This window comes from Pongo abelii, chromosome 1, assembly GCF_028885655.2.
Source record: "Pongo abelii isolate AG06213 chromosome 1, NHGRI_mPonAbe1-v2.0_pri, whole genome shotgun sequence".
Taxonomy (NCBI): Eukaryota; Metazoa; Chordata; class Mammalia; order Primates; family Hominidae; genus Pongo; species Pongo abelii.
Genome location: NC_071985.2, coordinates 116,280,868 through 116,301,012, shown reverse-complemented (window position 1 = coordinate 116,301,012; position 20,145 = coordinate 116,280,868). Strand labels below are relative to the sequence as shown.

General features: G+C 45.6%; 1 protein-coding gene, 1 long non-coding RNA gene and 1 other non-coding gene across 3 annotated transcripts in view; all 3 read right to left on the bottom strand.

Moving 5' to 3' along the window:
• Window positions 1-312: 312 nt before the first annotated feature.
• Window positions 313-13,610, bottom strand: LOC112134316 (uncharacterized). The gene is made up of 2 exons (XR_008512717.1): window positions 13,394-13,610; window positions 313-8,819 (listed from the first exon to the last, which is right to left on the bottom strand). It is a non-coding gene; the product is annotated as an uncharacterized LOC112134316 (long non-coding RNA).
• Window positions 8,671-8,774, bottom strand: LOC112131047 (U6 spliceosomal RNA). The gene has a single exon (XR_002913204.1). It is a non-coding gene; the product is annotated as a U6 spliceosomal RNA (small nuclear RNA).
• A 5,045-nt stretch (window positions 13,611-18,655) lies between the features above and the next one.
• LOC103891748 (uncharacterized) overlaps window positions 18,656-20,145 on the bottom strand; it is a 55,322-nt gene continuing 53,832 nt past the window's right edge. The window contains exon 4 of the mRNA XM_054529084.2: window positions 18,656-18,847. Within this exon, the coding sequence (XP_054385059.1) occupies window positions 18,824-18,847 (24 nt within the window). The 3' untranslated portion in view covers window positions 18,656-18,823. The remainder of the gene's footprint in view (window positions 18,848-20,145) is intronic.

Here is a 20,145-nt window from a genome sequence, read left to right as displayed (position 1 = left end):
CTGGCTTTTTGATGGAAAAGCACCTCACCTAAAGGATTTCCAGACCCTCAGAGTATAATAAACTGCAGATGAGGCCCTTCTCTTCCAGTCTAAAAGAGACCTGAAGCCTTCCTGCTTTCCCTCCAGAGATCACCACCACATCTCGAGTGTCTCTAGCCCAGGGCTTATCTGAGAAGCAGAAATCTATCCCACACAGTCTGCCTGGGCATGTGTGCTGAGAAGTGGTTCCCTTCCTTCCATATAATGTGTTCCTAATTTAGCATCAATGACACAATTTCAGCAAGTGGTTATGTGCCAGCAAGCACTTAAGAAAAAAGGTGCAAGAGATGTGTTTACTTCAGGGTCAAGTCTGAGAACACCTCCTGCTTTCAGAGCTGCTGTAAAAGGCTCCCCTCAGTCTCAGCCATGAGGTGGTGCAGAGTGATGTTAACTGCCAGTGCTTCTCCCAGGCTGTCATTGCCAAGTGTCGCCTCCAAGCAAACACAACAAGCAAACTCCTTACCTCTGGCACCAAACAGTGATCGTGATCTGCCAGATGATCATAGTGTCTTTTTTCTCTGAAAAGCTTAACTCAGTCTTCATGCTTGGTTGCTGTGCACTTCCAAGCTGGGCCGATGCGGGAGGAGGCAGGAGTGACTCCTGCACACTGGGGCTGTGGTTGCTGCACCCGCCCACTCCAGCCGCAGAACTGGGAGGGGCAGGTGGTCTTGGACTCTCCTTTCTTGGGGCACTTTCCCCTGGGATGATCTCTACATCTGTCTGCAAGTCATCTTTAAAATGAGCCATTTGCTCAGACCAAGATAAGGAAACTAGAACTAAAAGATCATGGGATTGGAAGGTTGTGAGTCAGGTAGCAACTGGATCCTCCTGGAAGGCACTTTACTGGCCCAGCTGTGACGGCAGGGCCAGTCACACAAGACGTCTCTTGTGAGGTCAGGCTGGCACTGGTATCCATACCGCGACTCCCTGTATGTCTACTTTCGGCATCCCTGGAGAAGACCAGCGCACGTACGCTGCTGTGATGAAGATCATGGGCATTTCCTGATGCAAAAGATTTGAAACACTCTGAGACTTTAGCTTTTGACAAGAGGACCCCAGAGACGCTAAGCCAGTGTTTCTCTGACAGCTCTAAGAAGCCCTGGTCTTCTGGGAAACCCTGGAGGGAGCCAGGCAAAAGGAAGGCTCTGAACTTCACACCTGATTTTCCACCAGAACATTTCTGCCCTTTTCTGTGTGACAATCCTTTGAATAGAAAGTTCTACAGCCAAACATTTGATTTAGGAAGAGCAGGTAAGTGAGCTGCTCTTCAGGGGTAAAGCTGGCACCAAAGCCAGGCCTACTGTGGGTTAGAGCTTTCCCAGCTTTCTAAAAGCAGGAGTGCTTGGGCTCTCATTTCTACCTCTATGCTCAAACTCTCCTGCTGGCCCTGTCACTAGGAGCTAAAATCACTCCAGAGCCATCACAAGCAGCTTCTCATAATGGCCCTCAGCACTGTCAATTCCCTACAGATCTCTGTCTCTGACCCCCCTTTTCAATGCCTTCCTAACAGTTTTGACCACATACCTTTTTCAATATATGGGTCCTCACTGATATGTTCAACTTCTTAAGGTCCTTCTCAGCATTTAAATTGGAGACTTATCCCTCTCACATCCTGATCCCTACCCCTTTCTCTAGCTGTCACCCTCCCTCATGGACAAACTTGTAGAAGAGTCACTGCCACTCCTAATTGTTCACCTCCCAGTCATCCCTCTGCCTCTTCCAGCTCCCATGAACACCAGTCCATTGAAATTGTCTGGTTGAGGCCATACTGACCTCCTGATGCATCTTAGTCCTTCCTTGACCTCTGCTGCATCTCTTCCGTCCATCACACCCTTCCTGAAACCAGATCTCCCGTCTTTCTGTCATTGTCTCTTTGCACGCCTTAGCTCTCAGGCCCCTCTTCACCTGCTCGACCCCTCGTTTCCTCAGGGAGGGCCTCCACACCTTCTCTCCCTGCTTCATACTCTTCCTGGCATGATTTCCAGCTCTGATCTGTTCCTCCCCTGAGCCCCAGATGTACAAATCCAGTGTGTCCTGGACATCTGCATTTGTTCAGAAAGCGTGGCACACTTGAATCTTAGTACCAGTGGCAAGCCTAAGTTTGAGGTTCCACAAATAAATATGCTTTAGGCAGTGATGACATTTGGCACTCTGCTGCCCAAGCCAGAAACCAGAAAGGTGGGTGAGCCCTCTCTTTTCCCGCTCTGCCCCCCACCCAATTACTGTGGATTCCAATGTTGTGGTAGAGAACATGGACTTTGCGTCTTTTAACAGACACAGACAGTGACCCATCACTGGATGACGAAGGGCACATAATTTAGCCTCTTTGTGCTTCCTTTACTCTAGAATATTTCAGAGCTGTTAAAAGGATTAAGTGAAATTATGCATAAAAGGGAGTCTCATAGTGGCTGCTGTTCAATAATTCATTCTCTCTACTGCCGGTGTCCTTTACATCTGGGTGCCTGAAGCGGCTTTTTGGTGGTATCCCTAATTTTTGCCTTTGTCTAATCCAGTAGTTCTCAAAGTGTTTCTGGACCAGCAGCATCAGTATCACCTGGGAGCTTGTTAGAAATGCAAATTCTGATGCAGACCTATTGAATCAGAAACTGGAGGTGAAACCCAGCAATCTGTTAAAAGTAGCTTTCCAGGTGATTCTGATGCACAGCAAAATCTAAGAACTAATGCTCTAATCCACCCTCCAAGCCCATATGGCTGCCCCTCTCCACCATCCATCTTCACACTGGACCCCAACACATAAACCCATCTCTGCTCAGCCATTCAAACTCCTGTGCAGTCCCCTAATGTGCCATACACCCTTTCTTCTGCCATCCTATAAGTCCCTTTGGCATTCTCCCAACTCACCCACCTTCCCCCCGACCTTCATTCACTTGGCAAATCCACTCACCCTGTGAATACCCATTAGGTCTGGATCCTTACTTTTGCACACCTTAGTGTAGCACTTCCACTCCTGTTGATTTGCTCGTTCCCAGATAGATTATGAGTTCCTAGATGACATGGACCAGGCTATACCCTCCCCAGCATCTAATGCTATGGATGTTTATTGAATGAATGGATGCATGCACATTTTTCTGTTGCCCAAACAGCCATCATTTTAACATTTCACTGTCACTTTGAGTCCGCTTCTTGGCTTAGGGCTGACACCTTACCCAAGGGAAATCCATGCCCCGGCTTGCCACCTGTCTGTGAGTTAAAGCCTCTCCTCTCTCAAGACTCTGAAGCTAGAGAGTGTAAGAATGAGTCATGGCATGGAATTAGGGTGTTAGAAAGTTGAGTGGGGACCCATGGCAAGGAAAGGTACTAGGTAAAGAAGAGATCCACAAAGACAGAGACACCAAGAGGAACATCAGCCCTGGACCTGCCTGGTTCCAGAGCTTTTTAGTCCCTGTCCTGGGCCTCTAATGCTCTCACAAGAAACCCCTCCCTTCCCCCAACTAGATTGGAATCTCCCATCAGATAGTTGATGAGTACTCGCTATTTCTTCAAAGAACTCACAATTCTAATTAATTATCTATATTACTCAGTTATGTAACTATTAATTTAATATCCCTTTTTTTCCTGCTAAGCTTTATGAGGTCATAAAGCCAATCTGTTCTTTCCATTTTATCCCTGGTGCTCAGCTCAGTGCCTCACAAAGAAAATTGAGCACTTAGCACAAGGGGTCAACACTCCCTGCTGAAAGAGGAGGGCATAGAGGCAAAGGGACTTGTCCATGGTGTCCTGTGTTTAAGAAGAGGAGGCAAGGCTGGAACAAGACTGGAATGGGTGGGTCTCACATTTCCCACCAGCTACGCTGTGTGCCGCCCTCCTAGATGCAAACCTGAGTGCACAGATATTCGGGTGCTCACAGTGGGAGGCATCTCCCGGCTGGGCTCAGGCTTGCTGGTGGGACTGCACAGGATTTGTGCCCACCAACTTTCAAGCACTGGGTTTCCTTTTCAGCCCCACCACCTCACCCATGTGCCTGGAGACAGTGTAAGTCTCAGCAGTGGGTTGGGAAGCCTGGATCCTGGGCATATTAGGTGGACAATGTGGGCAAGTCATGTGGTCTCTCCAAGCCTCTGTCTGTAAAATGGAGGTGACCCCCGTTCCTACCTCATGAGGCTATTGTGAAGACTAAGTGAAGGAAAATGTGGAAAGGGCTTAGTACAGTGACTGGCCCTTCGTCATAGTTCAATAAAAGGTCACTCACCTCCTACACCCGCCCACACACACATCTCCACCCCAAACTGTGCTCCAGGTGTCTCCTGAAGATAAACACAGGGGAACACGTTGCTGTTCCCATCTAATGGAAGTAGCTACTTACTGTATAGTGGTTGTTACATGCCAGGCAATGTCCTAAACTATGACCATTTCACAAGTGAAACAACTGAGCCTCAGAGAAGTGAAGTAACTTGTCTGAAGTCACACAGCCACAAAGTGGCAGAGTTGGGCGAATCTGCCTTGAACCCAGACGGGCTCGAATCCTGGGCTCCCAACATGCTAGGGAAGTGTTGGCTGTGGTGGTAGAAAGCACTAGCAGGGACCAAGAACAGGAGAAGGGCAGTGTTTTTATGAAAAACAAAGAACAGGGAAGGTTGGAGTTGGTGTTAAAACATAAGATCATGGAAAGTTTCTTGGAAATTAAGCACATGCTGTTGAACAGTTACTCAAATGGATTTGCCCCCAGGAGCTGCTGGGTGATCAAGCTGCAACTTGCGTAACTGGGGAGCAAGAAGGTGGGAGGCTCTAATCCCAGGCAAGCTTGGCACTGTCTCTCCTGTTAGGTGAATGGGCAGATCTGCTTCCCAGGCTGCGGCTGTCTGCGTACAGGGATGTGTCCCTTGCCTCCTGTGGGCTGTAGAGAGGCCTCCTCTGTGTTCATGATTGTCCTTCAGCTGACAGAAGTTTTAATACTGTCCCTCCCAGCCCTGTCTTCTATAAGAAGCAGGGATCTCATCCCTTCTCATCTCTTCCCTTCCCCATTTAGGACTCTGACGCAGTACAGTTAATCTGCGCGTAGGAAAGAAGAGCTGTTTAAAGAGGTTATTCGGTAAATGCAGAGAATGTCTTTGTAGTATAAATTATTGCTCTATATAAAACTGCTTATAAGTTTTTGTTGTTGGTGTTTTTTTGTTTGTTTGTTTTAGAGATGTGGTCTCACTAACTATGTTGCCCAGGCTGCTCTCAAACTCCTGGGCTCAAGAGATCCTCCTGACTTGGCTTCCCAAAGTGCAGGGATTATAGCTATGAGCCACAGCGCCCACCTGGTTGCAAGTTTTTAAAGTTTTGCTAAAATGACAGGCATATGAAGACATTATTGCCAACTATATATTGTCCCAGAAACAAACATTCATCCTTTACTATAAAAGTCTTCTGCGTATGGGTTCTCTCCCAAAGAAAAGACAGCAAAATGCTCACAGCCAGCTCTTCACCCCATATGCATGTGCCAGGAGAGAAGCCCAGAGTCCTTGCTGGTCACCCAATCCAGCTCCCTTATCACTGGTGCCAACAAGGCAATGTTTTCTAAGGGAAGGGAAACCAACATTTATTGAACATGTACTACTGCCTACAGCACTATTTTGGGGGCTTTTTATTTCATTTCATCCTATGAAGTAGCTAGAGGTAAATATAATCCCCACTTTGCAGAGGGGAAATTGAGAGGTTAGTAGCCTGTAAGAAGTGGTTAAGAATGTGTTTGAACACATATCTATAAGCCTTAATCTTTCCATTAGATCAAGCTGCTTCCTATTAGGGACATAAAAGAACCCTGTGTTGCCACTGGTGGTTTTTACCTCAACATACCCTAAAGCCAGAGACTCCCATATACTAATGTGGACTCATCAGATTCTTGTGGGTCCATATACTTGAGCAGCTAGCTAGGTATACTTATTCCAAAGAAGTAGCTAGTAGGTAGGCATGGCAGAAACTTATTAGCTGTTCAACAAACCATACCCCTTCTTCTTCCTAAGCACCCACCTTGAACACATTTCTCACCCCACCTTGTGGAGGTATAGCCATGTGACTGTTCTAGGCAACGGAACAGGAGTTCACCTGATGTATGTATCACTTGCAGGCCTGGCCCATAAGCCCTTCCACAAAAAAGCATTCTTTCTATACCTACCAGATGCATGGTGGAAGAAACAGGAAGGCCCTCAAGCAGTGGTTCTCATTGTTAGCTGTTTATTGAAATCACATGAGAGCTTTAACGATCTCCCCCCCTCCCCATTGTCAGGCCGCATCCTAGACCAATTAAAACAGACACTCTGGAAGTGGAACCAGGCATCAGGATTTAACAAAGTTTCCCGGGTGATTCCAATGTGCTGCCAAGGTAGAAAATCATTGCCTCAGGCCGGGCACTTGGGGAGGCCGAGGCAGGTGGATCGCCTGAGGTCAGGAGCTCAAGACCAGCCTGGCCAACAAAGTGAAACCCCATCTCTACTAAAAATACAAAAAATTAGCTGGGCGTGGTGGCGGACACCTGTAATCCTACCTATTCAGGAGGCTGAGGCAGGAGAATTGCTTGAACCCGGGAGGCAGAGGCTGCAGTAGTGCAGTGAGCCAATATCGCATCATTGCATTCCAGCCTGGGCAAAAAGAGCAAGACTCCGTCTCAAAAAACAAAAAGAAAAAAGAAAAAAAAATCAAATCATTGCCTCAGAGCAATGATTCTCAAAATGTGTCCCCCAACCAGCAAGACCAGCAATGCCTGGGAGCTATTTATAAAATGCACATCCACAAGCCCCATCCCAGACCTACTGAGTCAGAAACTCTGGGGAATTGCATTTTAAGCTCTCCAGATGACTCTGATGCATACTAAAGTTTGAGAACTTCTAGAGGAAGTAAGCCACAAGACAGAAGGAGCCTGGTCCTGAGTCGCTGCTTGGAGGAGGGCCATGTGGCAGAACCACTCAATCAGGAACACCCATATCAGACTATTGTGTGAGAAACCCACTTTCATTGTGTTAAGCCACTGACTCAGTGGGTATGCATTTATGTGACTTATGAGAGAACACGGAAGATTGGAAGGTGGGGTCTAACCAGTGGTGTGCAGGAGCTGGCTCACACCAGCTCATTTGTTCAATTTTCAGGAATTTTGCAAACAAGGTGACTTCTCATTGGTAACATTAAATTGCCCAAGGTTGGAATAGTTAACACCATGGAAACTGTCAAATGCTACAAACCAGGACTTGTTTTCCCAGAGGGCTGGTTGTTAAACATTAACCAGCACACCACTGGGACTAAGCATCAGAGAGTAGAAAGGCAGGATGATGGTACAGTGGCCCTGGGCTGTAATGAACCATCAAAGGAAAGCCATCATGGGAGGCTCTCTAGGCCCAGCCCACACGCAGGCTTCTCTTGACAACACTGTGTCTTTGCCATGTCCTTGTATTTAGAGATTCTGGAAGCTGAGAGAGAAAGACTGTGGAAGCAGAGTGGGTGAATGGTCAGAACTATCATTCAGGTTAAGAACTGGTGGGGTTTCTCAACTGCGGCACTGTTAAGCTTTTGATCAGATTAATCTGTTTGGGGGACACTATCCTGTGCATTGTGCATTTTAGCAGGTTTAGCAGCCTCCCTGGGCTCTACCCACTAGATGTCATTAGCCACCCTTCTCCCTCCAGTTGTGACAAGGAAAAGTGTCTTCAGATACTATCAAATGTCCGTCCGCTGGAGGCAAAATCACCCCCAGTTGAGAACCACTAATTAAGAACTACCTAGAAGGCAAGAGACACCCCCATAGGGGTGGGCTGGGCCTCAGCCTACCATCTCAACCCCATGACAATTTAGGGAAGATGCTTTTGGATTCAACTGTAATCACTTTCTATCACATTCTATTAATCTCTTTTCCAATGTTCCCTATCTATCTGATCACTCCACTCCCTTCTCAACCACACAGCTCCCAGAGCCTGTACCACCACATTAGCTCTTGGTTTGGGAGTGTCTGATGGTGACTGAAAAATATTTCAAGTGTGTTAACTTCTCTCCTAGACACCACTGGCCTCCATCCCTCTTCAAGATAGTATGGTGCAGGGATTGAGAACACTGGTTCTAATGGCAGCTGGTCTGCCTGGATCCTTGCTCTGCCACTCTTTAGCTCTGACTTTAGGCAAGTCACTTAACCTCTCTGAGCCTCCTCCATTTCCTTGTTAATCAAACGGGTGAAAATACTATTTTCTACTTCATAAAGTTGTGAGAATAAAGTGAGATAATACTCAACAAACATTGGCTACTGTTTTTCACTAAACGGATTTTAGAGTGCACCCAGAATGGTAGACCCTGTGCCACATGCTGGGGGCATGGAATTGAGCAAAACAAACACATAGGCCCACTCCCTGTTACAGTCTGGTGGGGAAGACAGTGCAATGAGCAGGTCTTAAGATGATGTGTGCTAAATGCCAGAAGAGGAAAATCCCCTGGTACCACAGAAAACCACAGGTGGAGCCTAACCAAGCCTCAGGGGTTGGGAGGAGGCTCCTGGGGAAAATAAAGATGGGCTCCGGGCAGGCCCTGCTGGTTGCCTGCCAAATGTACATGCCCTCCCCTTGGTCTTTACCCATCCCATGCTCCACTGGGGTATCCCAATTTTTCTGGACCTTTTTTCTTTACACTTTTTTCCATTTATTTACTTATAAAAATATGGAATGCTTCATGAACTTGCACAGCATCCTTGCACAGGGGTCATGGTCAGCTCTGTGTTGTTCCAATTTTAGCATACATGCTTCCAAAGCCAGCACTCTTCACTTTTCTGCACCACACTCAGCTCTCCTTCCTTTCTTCTCCTAAAAGGTAACCAACCATTTTAACGTTTATCTTCTTATAGTGTGTTCTTGCAACATGGGTATTGTTTTGTGTGTGTGTATGTACTTTTAAACTTTTATCATGAAAATTCTCTAAGGTACACAAAAGTAGAGAAGATAATATCACAAACTTCCATGTAGCCATCACGTAGTTTGAACAATTTTACCAACATTTTGCCAGTTGTGTTTTATCTAGTCTCTCCTCTCCATCCCTACTTCTTTCTTTCAGAAGTATTTTAAGACAATACCAGACATGGTTTCACCCATTGTATAATACCTCTCAGTATGCATGTTCAACAGAAAATGACCTTTCAAAAAAACTCATAACCACCAAGTAGATTCTTTTCTTTTTTTTTTTTTTTTTTTTTTTTTGCTATGAGTACTCCTGATCCTTCCTATGATACTCCAGTTGCTTCTAACTGCTGCACGGTGCTTTTTGTGTACATGCCCCACATCTGACCTATTCTTTTTCACAATAATTGACACTCAGTTGGTGGGCAACTCCCTTCCACCACTAATAAGACTGCAGGAACATCCTCACACAGGTCTTCTCCTGGCCTTTGTGAGAATTTCTCCTGGGACAGAACTGTGGGTCACATGATATATTCATCTACATAATTTCACCAGGAAGACCAGACTGCCCTCCAGAATGGCTGCACTAGTCCACAGTCTCACCAGCAGCGTGAAGTTCCCATGTCTGCACACCCTGCCAATCACTGCAATTATCCAGCTGGCTTTTTTCTTTTTTTTTTTTTTTTTAATTTTCTCAGACCTCGCAGGTTTCTATTAATAATTGTTTTCAGTCTAATATATGTAAAGTCTCATTTAAATTCATATTTTTGATGATTAACAATGATTTTGAGCATTTTATCATATTTTGTAAGATTTTAGGGTTAATTCTTCTATAAATTGCATGTTCATATCTTTTACTCATTTTTCTATGGGGTTGCTGTCTTTTTCCTGATTTGTAGGAATTCCTTGTGTATTCTAAATATTAGTCAGTTTTAGACACTGCAAGCATCTTCTCCCATTCTGTCATTTGGTCCTACTTTTTGATCACTTTTGTATCCACCTTTCTCTCCCACCTTCAGCTCCAGGGGGATCTCCTGCTCAGTCTCATCTACTCATGAGACTCCAATACCCCCTTGCCAGTGATGGATTTAGGAATACAGTTGTGACCAATTCCCTACTGAGATAGTGAATTCAGCCAGAGGGCTTCCAGGAAAAATTTCTTCACTCCTCAGAGACACAAGAAGATCTGGTCTCTGTCTCTCCTCCTGCTGAGTGCTCTCTGGATATGACATGGAACTTCTGTAACCATCTTACTACCAATTTGAGGATAAAACCCACCATGAAGGCATGGTACTGTTGGTGGTAGAGTTGAGCCACTGTATTAACCACCCTGGGGGCCTGCACCGCCTCTAGTCTTCCCTTTAAGTGAGATAATAAATGTCCTCCTCGTCTAAGTTAGATTGAGCCAGGGTTTCTGACACTTGCAGTGAGAAGGATACGGACAGATGCAGCCTCTAAGCCAGGGGTTTTTGAATCTTTTTTTTTTTTAATCACAATCACCACTAAGAATTTGGCTTTTTATATCATGATCCCGCATACACATAACAAACAACACTTAACTTCATGGTGTCTAATGTGCTCAGATAGCCTCTTTTCTATTTCCTTTGTTCTTTTTGTCTTTGTATTTTTGGAGGGTGTGGGGGACGGTAATGCTCGATGTAACCTACTAAATTAATTACACAAGCTACTAATGGGTCATGACCCACAGTTTGAAAAACATTGCTCTAGGTCTCAGGCCTCTGAACTGAGGCCTGTAAGAATAATGGGCTTTAGTCTAAGATCTGCAGTGGGGAGCAAGGATGGTGGGGAGGGTGTTTTCTAGGAAAGAATACTGTACAGAGGCCCTCAGTAGGATGAGGCCAATCAGATACCTCCCTCCCCCAAGGGTGACCACAGAGTGAGCCCTTGATAAACCTTTGTTGATTGGTTGTGTTCCCTCCCACAGCTCTCCTCCCAGGATGCCTTTCTGCAACCTTATTCTATGAATAGATGAGAGCTCTTATCTCCCCTCTGCCTGACCCTTGGGACACGGAAGGGTTGGTGGGGCGGGGAGGGCCCTGAAGTCAGCTAATTAGAGATGGCTGGGAGGATTACTAGGGCCTTGCTCTGGCAGCTGTCCCCACCTCTAAATTCAATATCCAGAACCTGCAGAGAAAGGGCTCACCTTGATAAGCTCCGGAGACAAAGCAGGAGACAGACAGGGTTTGTTCTCAACAGAGCACTCACCCTCTGAATACAGTTTTTGTTTAAGCCCCAAGGCTGGGAACATTCCACAGCCTGGCAAACTCCCTGTCTCCTCAAGGTCAGTCCTTCCTCAGCATTCCTCTTTGGAAACGTCTCCCACGGCTGGCCCTGCTCCTGCCCCCTGGCTTTGGGGGCAGTTATATAACTCTTAGGAAGACCTAGAAATGCAGGCATATGGTGTCCTCAATTCCCAGCACAGACTTGCTGCTTCACATTTTTAGCTGGTGCTGAGAGACTGGCTTTCACACACAGACACACACACACATACACATCCCTGACTCATAACTACATTTCTGCTGCAGTATTGCAGATTTTTAAAAAATTAAATCCTACATCTGGAGCCACATAAGGGTGAAAGCATAGGACATTTTGTCCCAGTAACTGTGGGATTGGAAAGGCCTCTGAGGCAGGACACAAAGGCCATATCAGGGCCACTGCAGGGCCAGGGGTCCTAGCACCCCTGGCTTTGGCTCTGAGGGTTTGGTTCCTTGTAGCTGAATTCCCTAACCAAAGCCTGTCATGTGTGGTGCCAAGCTCACAAATTCAGCATGCATCTATTATGTGTTTGCAATGACTAAAAGGTTAGAGAAGGCAGCCTGGTTTGTGGGGATCGGGGATACTTAGAAAATATGTTCTGCAAAATGTTTTATTAGAGGTTCTGAAAATTAAGATACAGAAAGCATTTTACTTAATGAAGAAAATAGGGTAAATATGTTCAAAGGAGTATAGTTGTTAAAAGCAAACTGTTTAGACTCAAGATCAACCCAGATTCACTTTCTGGTTCTCTGCAGCTTACTAGCTGTGACCTTCAACAAGTCTCTCTTAGCCTGAGTCTTAGTTTTCCAATATGTAAAATGGACAGAGCATTGTGAGGGTGGTTGTGAGGATTAAATGAGATCAGAGAGTTTAGCACCATGACTGTAAAGAGAAAGGGCTCTATAAATGTAGCTGGTAGTACAATTCACTTTTTTTTGTTTTGTTTTTTTTTTTTTGAGACAGGACCTGACTCTGTCACCCAGGCTGGAGTTCACTGGCATGATTACAGCTCACTGCAGCCTCGACCTGCCAGGCTCAAACCATCCTCCCACCTCAGCCTCCAGAGTAACTGGGACTACAGGCATGCGCCACCACATCCTGCTAATTTTTGTATTTTTTGTAGAGATGGGGTTTTTCCATGTTGCCAGGCTGGTTTCAAACTTCTGAGCTCAAGCCATCTGCCTGCCTTGGCCTCCTAAAGTGTTGGGATTACAGGCAAATGAGCCACCACGCCAGCCCACAATTCATTTTAAACACAAGTGAAACACATTTCATTAGACAGTGGAATAGACTTATGTCAATTTTCTTTTCTCTCTTACACAGTCTGATTTCCTGAAGAGAGAAGGTGGGAGAAGCTAATCAGGCCCTGAGTTAGCTGTTTCCAAGAAGCTTAGAGTGTTCCACTTACCTACGGGTTGCAGGGCCCGCACTACCAGTAGGGCTGGCTTTTAGGGATGCTGCTGTTGGTGTGTGCTGTACTTGTTTTCTAGGATTGGGACAAGCATCCTTGAGCTCCTGACTTTAGAGACCAGGTTTGGGAACTGATGGGTACAGCAAATGCAAACAGCAAACAGGCCAAAGAGGAGATTCATTCACTGAAGAGGGCCCTGGTACAGTACTGTTGAGGTTTTGCGGCGGCCTGGACACGGCTGGCTCCTTCGACTTACACAATATATCTTCTCTCTCTCTTTACCTGCACTTATAAGAATCGGTGCTAAGGGTATGTGCCTACCAGAGTGCAGCTTGTAGATTAGTGAAGAAAGAATTGCTGCCACTTCCCAAAAATTAAACGCCAGGTTCTGCCCATGCGTATTCTCTCAATCTTCACAACACACCTACTAACTCCAGCTTACAAATGAGAAGACGAACCGGCAGGCTGTTGCAGGCGACTGGTTGTAAGAGCAGTGGCAGTAGAGAAAATGATTTATTTTAGCACCAGCCACTGTGCTAATCCCTTTAGATATCATCTCATTTAATCCTTGTAACAACCCTGAAGCACCATCCTTATTCTAAAGGGACTTCGGACCTCTCTGCCGTCCACACAGTCCCCTGCTCGGTGCAGGAATGTAGACCGGGACTGTTCCGTCTGGTGGTCTCCCCGACAGGGGTTCACCTGGAAACTGGCCTTTGGGCTGGGACTGTGACTCTGTACTTAGGCTGGCAGCCCATATTAGGACTGGGCACCGTGATAAGCACTTTCTTACCGCATATGCACGATTTCACTCGGCCCTCATACAGCCCACGAGGTGGGCACTGTCACAGTGCCATCTCACAGGCAAGGAGGCCAGGCCCACCCAGGCCCTGAGGATGCGCCGCTCACGTGGGAGCCTCCGGATAGCTCGCGCGGCAGCCTGGGGGAGCGCAGATTCGTCTCTGTGCTACGGCGGCTGCCGAGGATCAAGCTGCGGAGCCGGCGCTTCGCGGCGGGTCCTCGGCCTGAGGCTGCCTGGTGCCTCCAAACCCGGCGCGGCCTCCATCTGCAAAGAGAGCAGAGGGTCCCCCGCCGGGATCGCGCCCGGCTGCGGCCCCAGCCGGCCCTGCCCGCAGCCGCCACCTGAGCTTGGGCGCGGCTCCTATCTCCCACCCGCGCGTCGGCCAGTGAAGTGCTCCGTGCTTAAACATCATTCGTTAGAGAAGTATTGCAGCCATCACACGGCATTTTAAAAACACTAATGATGATAAATAACTTTAACACTGCTTCCAATTCTGCCTCCAAGCACAGCATCATTACTATTTGCATGCATTTCACTTCATTCGATTTCCATGTGTACGGATTTGTTTCTACACAGCTGTGGTAAAACGCACATACTAAGCTGAATCCAGGGTTGTTTTTCACTTTGTAACATGAACATTTTCACCGTGTTAGTACAAACGCTTCCTACCTATAATTTTTAATGGCAGGACTTTAAAAAATTGGATTGATACGCTGTCACTTCTCTGAGCATCTCGCAAATGTTTAACATTCAAGTGGCTTCCAAAGCTTCACCATTATAAATTATTCATTCTCTTTTTTTTGTTTGTTTGTTTGTTTTTTGAGAAGGAGTCTCGCTCTTGTCGCCCAGGCTGGAGTGCAGTGGCGCGTTCTCAGCTCACTGCAACCTCCGCCTCCCAGGTTCAAGGGATTCTCCTGCCTCAGCCTCCTGAGTAGCTGGGATTACAGGCATCTGCCACCACGCCCACCTAATTTCTGTACTTTCAGTAGAGACGGGGGGTCTCATCATGTTGGCCAGGCTGGTCTCGAACTTCTGACCTCAGGTGCTTCTCCCTCGACCCCGCCTCGGCCTCCCAAAGTGCTGGGATTACAGGCGTGAGCCACGCCGCCCAGCCCATTCTTGTGTATAAAGTACTTTCAGTATTGAGATCAGTTTCCTTAGGTTATATTCACAGGAGTGAAACTGCTAGGTCAGAGTGTGAACATTTAAAAGCTTTCGGTATTATTGCCAAATGGCTTTTTACAGGTGACTCAGGGAGGTTTTGGTACTTGGAACACTGCTATTTCCCCCCCAGAAAAACATCTAAAATGCACTTTGTTTTTTTTTTGTTTGTTTTTTTTGTTGTTGTTTTTTTTGAGACGGAGTCTCGCTCTGTCGCCCAGGCTGGAGTGCAGTGGCGCGATCTCCGCTCACTGCAAGCTCCGCCTCCCAGGTTCACGCCATTCTCCTGCCTCAGCCTCCTGAGCAGCTGGGACTACAGGTGCCCGCCACCACGCCCGGCTAATTTTTGTATTTTTAGTAGAGACCGGGTTTCACCGTGTTAGCCAGGATGGTCTGGATCTCCTGACCTTGTGATCCTCCCGCCTCGGCCTCCCAAAGTGCTGGGATTACAGGCGTGAGCCACCGCGCCCAGCTAAAATGCACTTTCATTGAGATATAGTGACCCTTTCTGAGAGTGTCTACATTTAATTGGGATCAGAGCTTGAAGCTGAAAATTTTGTACCCTAATGGTGGGACTTCAGACATCAGAAAACAGGGTAGGAAGATTCTCACGGGTTAGGATTTTTCTGGTGACCCTGAGTGGGGGAGCCACTTATTCTGCCTTCACTTAAGGCTAAACTAAACTCCCAGCCCTGCTAGGAGTCCTGAGGGACGCCACAGGTCACAAGGCTGGTGAGACAGAGTTCATTTGGAAGAAGTGAAATAATTTAGGAATTCACAGAACATTGATGATGATATCCTTCCTCCTCCAGATGACAAGGTAATAAAGAATGAGATGTGATCATGGGAAATAGCCACCATGAGCAGCAGCCACCAAGGCACATAAATACTGTGGAATTGACTCTGCTCTCAGCTTGTGGGTTTCTGGAGTGACAGATTAAACCAAACTCAGTCCAGCTTCTTGTTTACTCTGTGTAAATCTACTCACTGTCCAGAATCTTCAGGCCGATGTTGCCATCACTTGTTCTGTCTGTGATATCCAGTGACGAGTAGGAGGTGACCAGCAGGCAGACTGTCTTCCTATGGGTAGGGAGCCTCAGAGTTCTGCAGGGACTGGGGTATAGGTAGAAGATGAAAAAATATCCCTTCTGAATCAACTCTTTGCCTGTCTGGGAAAATCCCTACATTTCCTATCCACACTTTCTCTGCTCTAGGACCTAAGCCTTGGAGAGTTCCCCCCAGTTCATTGACAAGCTGCCTACACTAGAGTCCTTTTGTAGTGGGCACTGGGATGCACCACCCAGATTTCTCTTTAGAACTGGTGACCTTATTCCCTCAAGCTGCTGGGGATTTGCTGGCAGACAGACCTCTCCAGGAAGTGCCTTAGCTGAAGAGAGATGCCTCACTCAAGGTCACACCTCACCCCCCTTCCTGGAGCAGCCCACATCCAATGAGGTATACTGGTGTGGCACCCTCACCCCACCTTCAAAGTTCCCTATGGGGTCAGCAGAGACCTTTGTTGAGACTGCTTTGCAGCCCAACTTCTCTCTCTGCACAAAGTGTTTCTCATTTTCCTTCTATTCCAAAGGTGTTAATCCCAAGAATATTCCTAATAAATGTTCCGCATGGAAGTTTCCATCTCTGGGTCAGCTTCTGGGAAGTTCAACCTGTGACACCAATCCCACATGAAATATTTATGTGCTACTCCGTGAGTCCCTTGTTTAATAAACATTATCTAGCAATAACATGGGGATAAGGTCACAACTCAAAATAGACTAGCTTATAGCTTTGCAGCTTGTTTTGTGTCACTTTTTTTTTCTGATTCTCACGAGCCCTGTCACACTACAACTCCTATTTCTAGGTTTGGAAGACAGAATAATGGCCCCAAAGATGACTTACATGGCATAGGGAAATCAGGATTGCAGATAGAATTAAGGTTGATAATCAAGTGATCTTAAAATAGGAAGATTATACTGAATTTAACAGGCTCAATGTAATCACAAGGATCCTTAGACGTGGAAGAGGGAGGCAGAAGAGAGTGAGATGTGACTATGGATGAGAATCAGGGAGATGTGAAAAGTACTCACTCGCCATTGCTGGAGGAGATGGAAGAAGGGGGTCACAAACCAAGGAATAAATGTGGCCTCCACAAAGTGTGAAAGGCAAGGAAATGGATTCTTCCCTAGAGCCTCCAGAAAGAAGTGCAGCCCTGCCAACACCTTTGTTCTAGCCCATGTCAGATTTCTAGCCTAAAAAACTGTAAAATAATACGTTTATGTTGTTTTAAGCCATTTAGTTTGTAGTGATTTGTTACAGCAGCAATAGGAGACCAAGACACTGGGCAAATCTACTTCCTTCCCAAGGGCTCACTTATAGGCGAGGCCGCAGCAGGAACAGTGAGGAGGAAGCAGTTGGAACAGAACAACCTCTCACATGAATAACCCTTGGCCCTCCTGTCTTGATGCTACCATGAAAGAAGAAAGCATCTAATATTTCTCCATAATCTACCTCTTTAAAGTGAAACAATAAATCTGAGAATTTTAGCAGTGGACAAAAGGATAAAGTTCATCTGTTTCAATGGCTTTCAAGCTTTCATTTAGCAGAGGAACATTTTTTAAAAATAGAGAATCACAGACAAACAATATCCAAGACATAAAAGTGGAGCTATCCTGATTGAAGCCCAAGGCCCATGGTCTTTCGCCTCCCCTGAGGAACTGAGGATGAACGGCAAAAACTATCCACCTAGGACACTTGGCCCCTGGACTGGAGAACAGCAAAACAAAAGTTAGAACTCAAGTCTCTACCTCAGCCCAGTGCCTAGGCAAAGAGATTGACTATAGGCTGTTCTCAGAACACTTGTGGGACAGGCTTCTATGGTCAGTGAGATTTATGCGGCATCACGGGACATCTGCGAATTTCCTATAGACAGATCTACACCTCTTCTTACATGTTTCTTGTGTATGTTTCACTTTGTTATACACTGGATCTTCACACCTAGAGCCAGTCCCACTGAAGATGTGAAATAAACAGCTTACTACATGATGTGACTGTGTGACAACACAGTCATCATCTGACTCCAAACCCCTTCCCCAGCAGTCCACCAAGATGCCTGACACTCTACCATTGGAGTCTGTAAGGAATTGCCTACAAAAGGCTCCCTTCAAAATTTAAATACATTTCATTGATTGCAAGGCTCACACTGTATCATTTCTAAACATCTTTAAAATCAGGGCCTAACAAATCTCTGGATTCTTGCAGTTATAATTTTTTTAATGGTACATAAATGAATGTAGCATCTTGCAATCAATGTCATTTTAGATTTGAAGAAATATGGTATGTGACTTGGGTGGATGAGAAATAAATTAACCTATTAGCACCTTTGAAGGCTGAAGCAGATCAGAGTCCTCAAAAAATGGAGATAGGAGTGTGTGTGCATGTGTGAGTGTGCATGTGTGCAAGGTAGAGTCTCTGCACTAGCAGGGATCTCAGCAGACAAGAACAAGCATGACAGGGAAGGGAGGAAGACATGGGAAAGTTTTCTTGGGCTGTGTGGAGCTTATATTCTGACATAGAAATTGAATAAATTAATATCCTCATTTGGAGACATGGCAAAGGTTTTTTGGATTGTGTAAAGTTTATATTCTGACATAGGAAATTGAATAAATTAAGATCCTCATTTGTTCTTGGCAGCAAACGAGATTCCAAAATGGTTGCTAGAGTTATGTTATAATGACATTCCTTATTTCAGAGTCTATAATCAAGCAAATCAAGTTAATCAAGTAAATCTAAAATATATAGTTTTAAATGTAACTCATTCATTCTACCAAATGGACATAATCATCATTTCTCTGTACTGGCTAAAGATCAGATGGTAGCTAACATGAGACTTCATGAGTAACAGTTGGTCAACTAGACTTTTGTTTGTCCTTCCAGTCCCTTTGGCTAAATGAACTATTAATTCATTTCACCAGCATCTTCTGCCTTAATCAAAGGTCAGCAGCCCAAAGGTATTTGCCAATCCTAGGATGACATTTAAGATCTAAAAAATAAAATATACTTTTGAAATACAGACATGCATTCATTAACTAATAATTATGATGAAGACAAGAGTTTATTATTTAAACAATTTTTTGTTTGAGAACAGAAGGAGAAACCAAAATTGCAATCCAGGGACTTGTTATTTTGTCTTCCCTGCTGCAAAAATTAGCTATCACTTGGTGTCCGGCCAAGGCCATGAAGTCCCACTTTGCTTGTCTTTCATTATAAATTTGGAGATGTGCTCCTCTGGAAAACAAATTGGCACTAACATATAATAAAATTCTCTGCAAAAGGACAACAGACCTTTACAAATCACACAGAGGAAAAACAACAGTTTTCTGCTAAAAAATTCATCATGTCACTGCCTGCAATTCACCAATATGGGTGCAAATGGTTGGAATATTTTTATGTTTGGCAGAAAAGATAAAGGTCTAAAGAAGAAATATCACTGATGGCTTAACTGAACAGAACATAATGAACTGAAAATCTCTCAATTTTAGCAGCTCCCTCTTCAGCCCTTAGAGCATTCCCAGTAGTGGTGCAAACCCTGTACTTAGGTTATCTTGCAGAAGCTACTGGCATTTAGCAATGTGCTAGCTGATCTGAGGGAAGGTACAGGGAGATATAGAGATGTAGAAGTTGACCACTGAATGCAGCCCTAAGTGAGCAAATGGACTGAGAGAGCTAAAAATCTTGCAAACAGGTACCATTTGTAAAATCAGTTCCCCTTGTTTCAAACTCATTAATGGTGAATTCCTGTATGCTGAGTTTCTGCAGAACATAGCCCATCTGGTTAGAAAAATGCCTACACCATAATTCAGCAGACATTTTCTGAAAATATACCACGTGCAAGGCATTGAATGGGGCACCATGGAGGATACATATTGATATTGCAGAGCATAGCTGCCCCCAGGGAGCTCACTGTCCATGGGAGAGACAGAAATATCCACAATAGGAAGATGAGCAGAGCAACAGTTCTGTCACCCAGTCACAAAGGATAATGGGTGTGATGGGAGTCACAGAAGAGGGAGAGATGCATCCTGATGCTGGACGGTGGGAGGAATGGAGACAGTGTTCGGTCCGCATCTTAACAGAAGAGTAGAATTTTAACAGGGAATGATGAAGAAAGTTCATTTAGGGCAGAAGACACGGTATGAACAGAAGAGATGATTGCAGGAAAATGCAGGGGTGTTTAGAGCAACGGTGTTACTTGGGGTGACAGTGGTGGATAAAAAAGAGGCTGGATTGTGCTGGTTTGCCCAAATGTTGTCTGGCAAGACTGAGGAAACTGGGAAGCTGTGGAGCAGGGGGTATCCTATCAGGTCACACCGTATGTCTTTGCCACGAATCCACCCTTCACGGGCTCAGAAGAGGGAGGAGTAAATGCCTATGATAGCCTGATTTTCTAGCAGTTACAGGAATCACTGCCCTGCACATGGTCTGACCTCATGCCTTAGCTTTCATCTACAGAAACCAAGGCTTTATTGTAGTCTAGCAGCCACTGCAACAAGCCCACTTGGAATCAAGACACCCCCAGGGATACC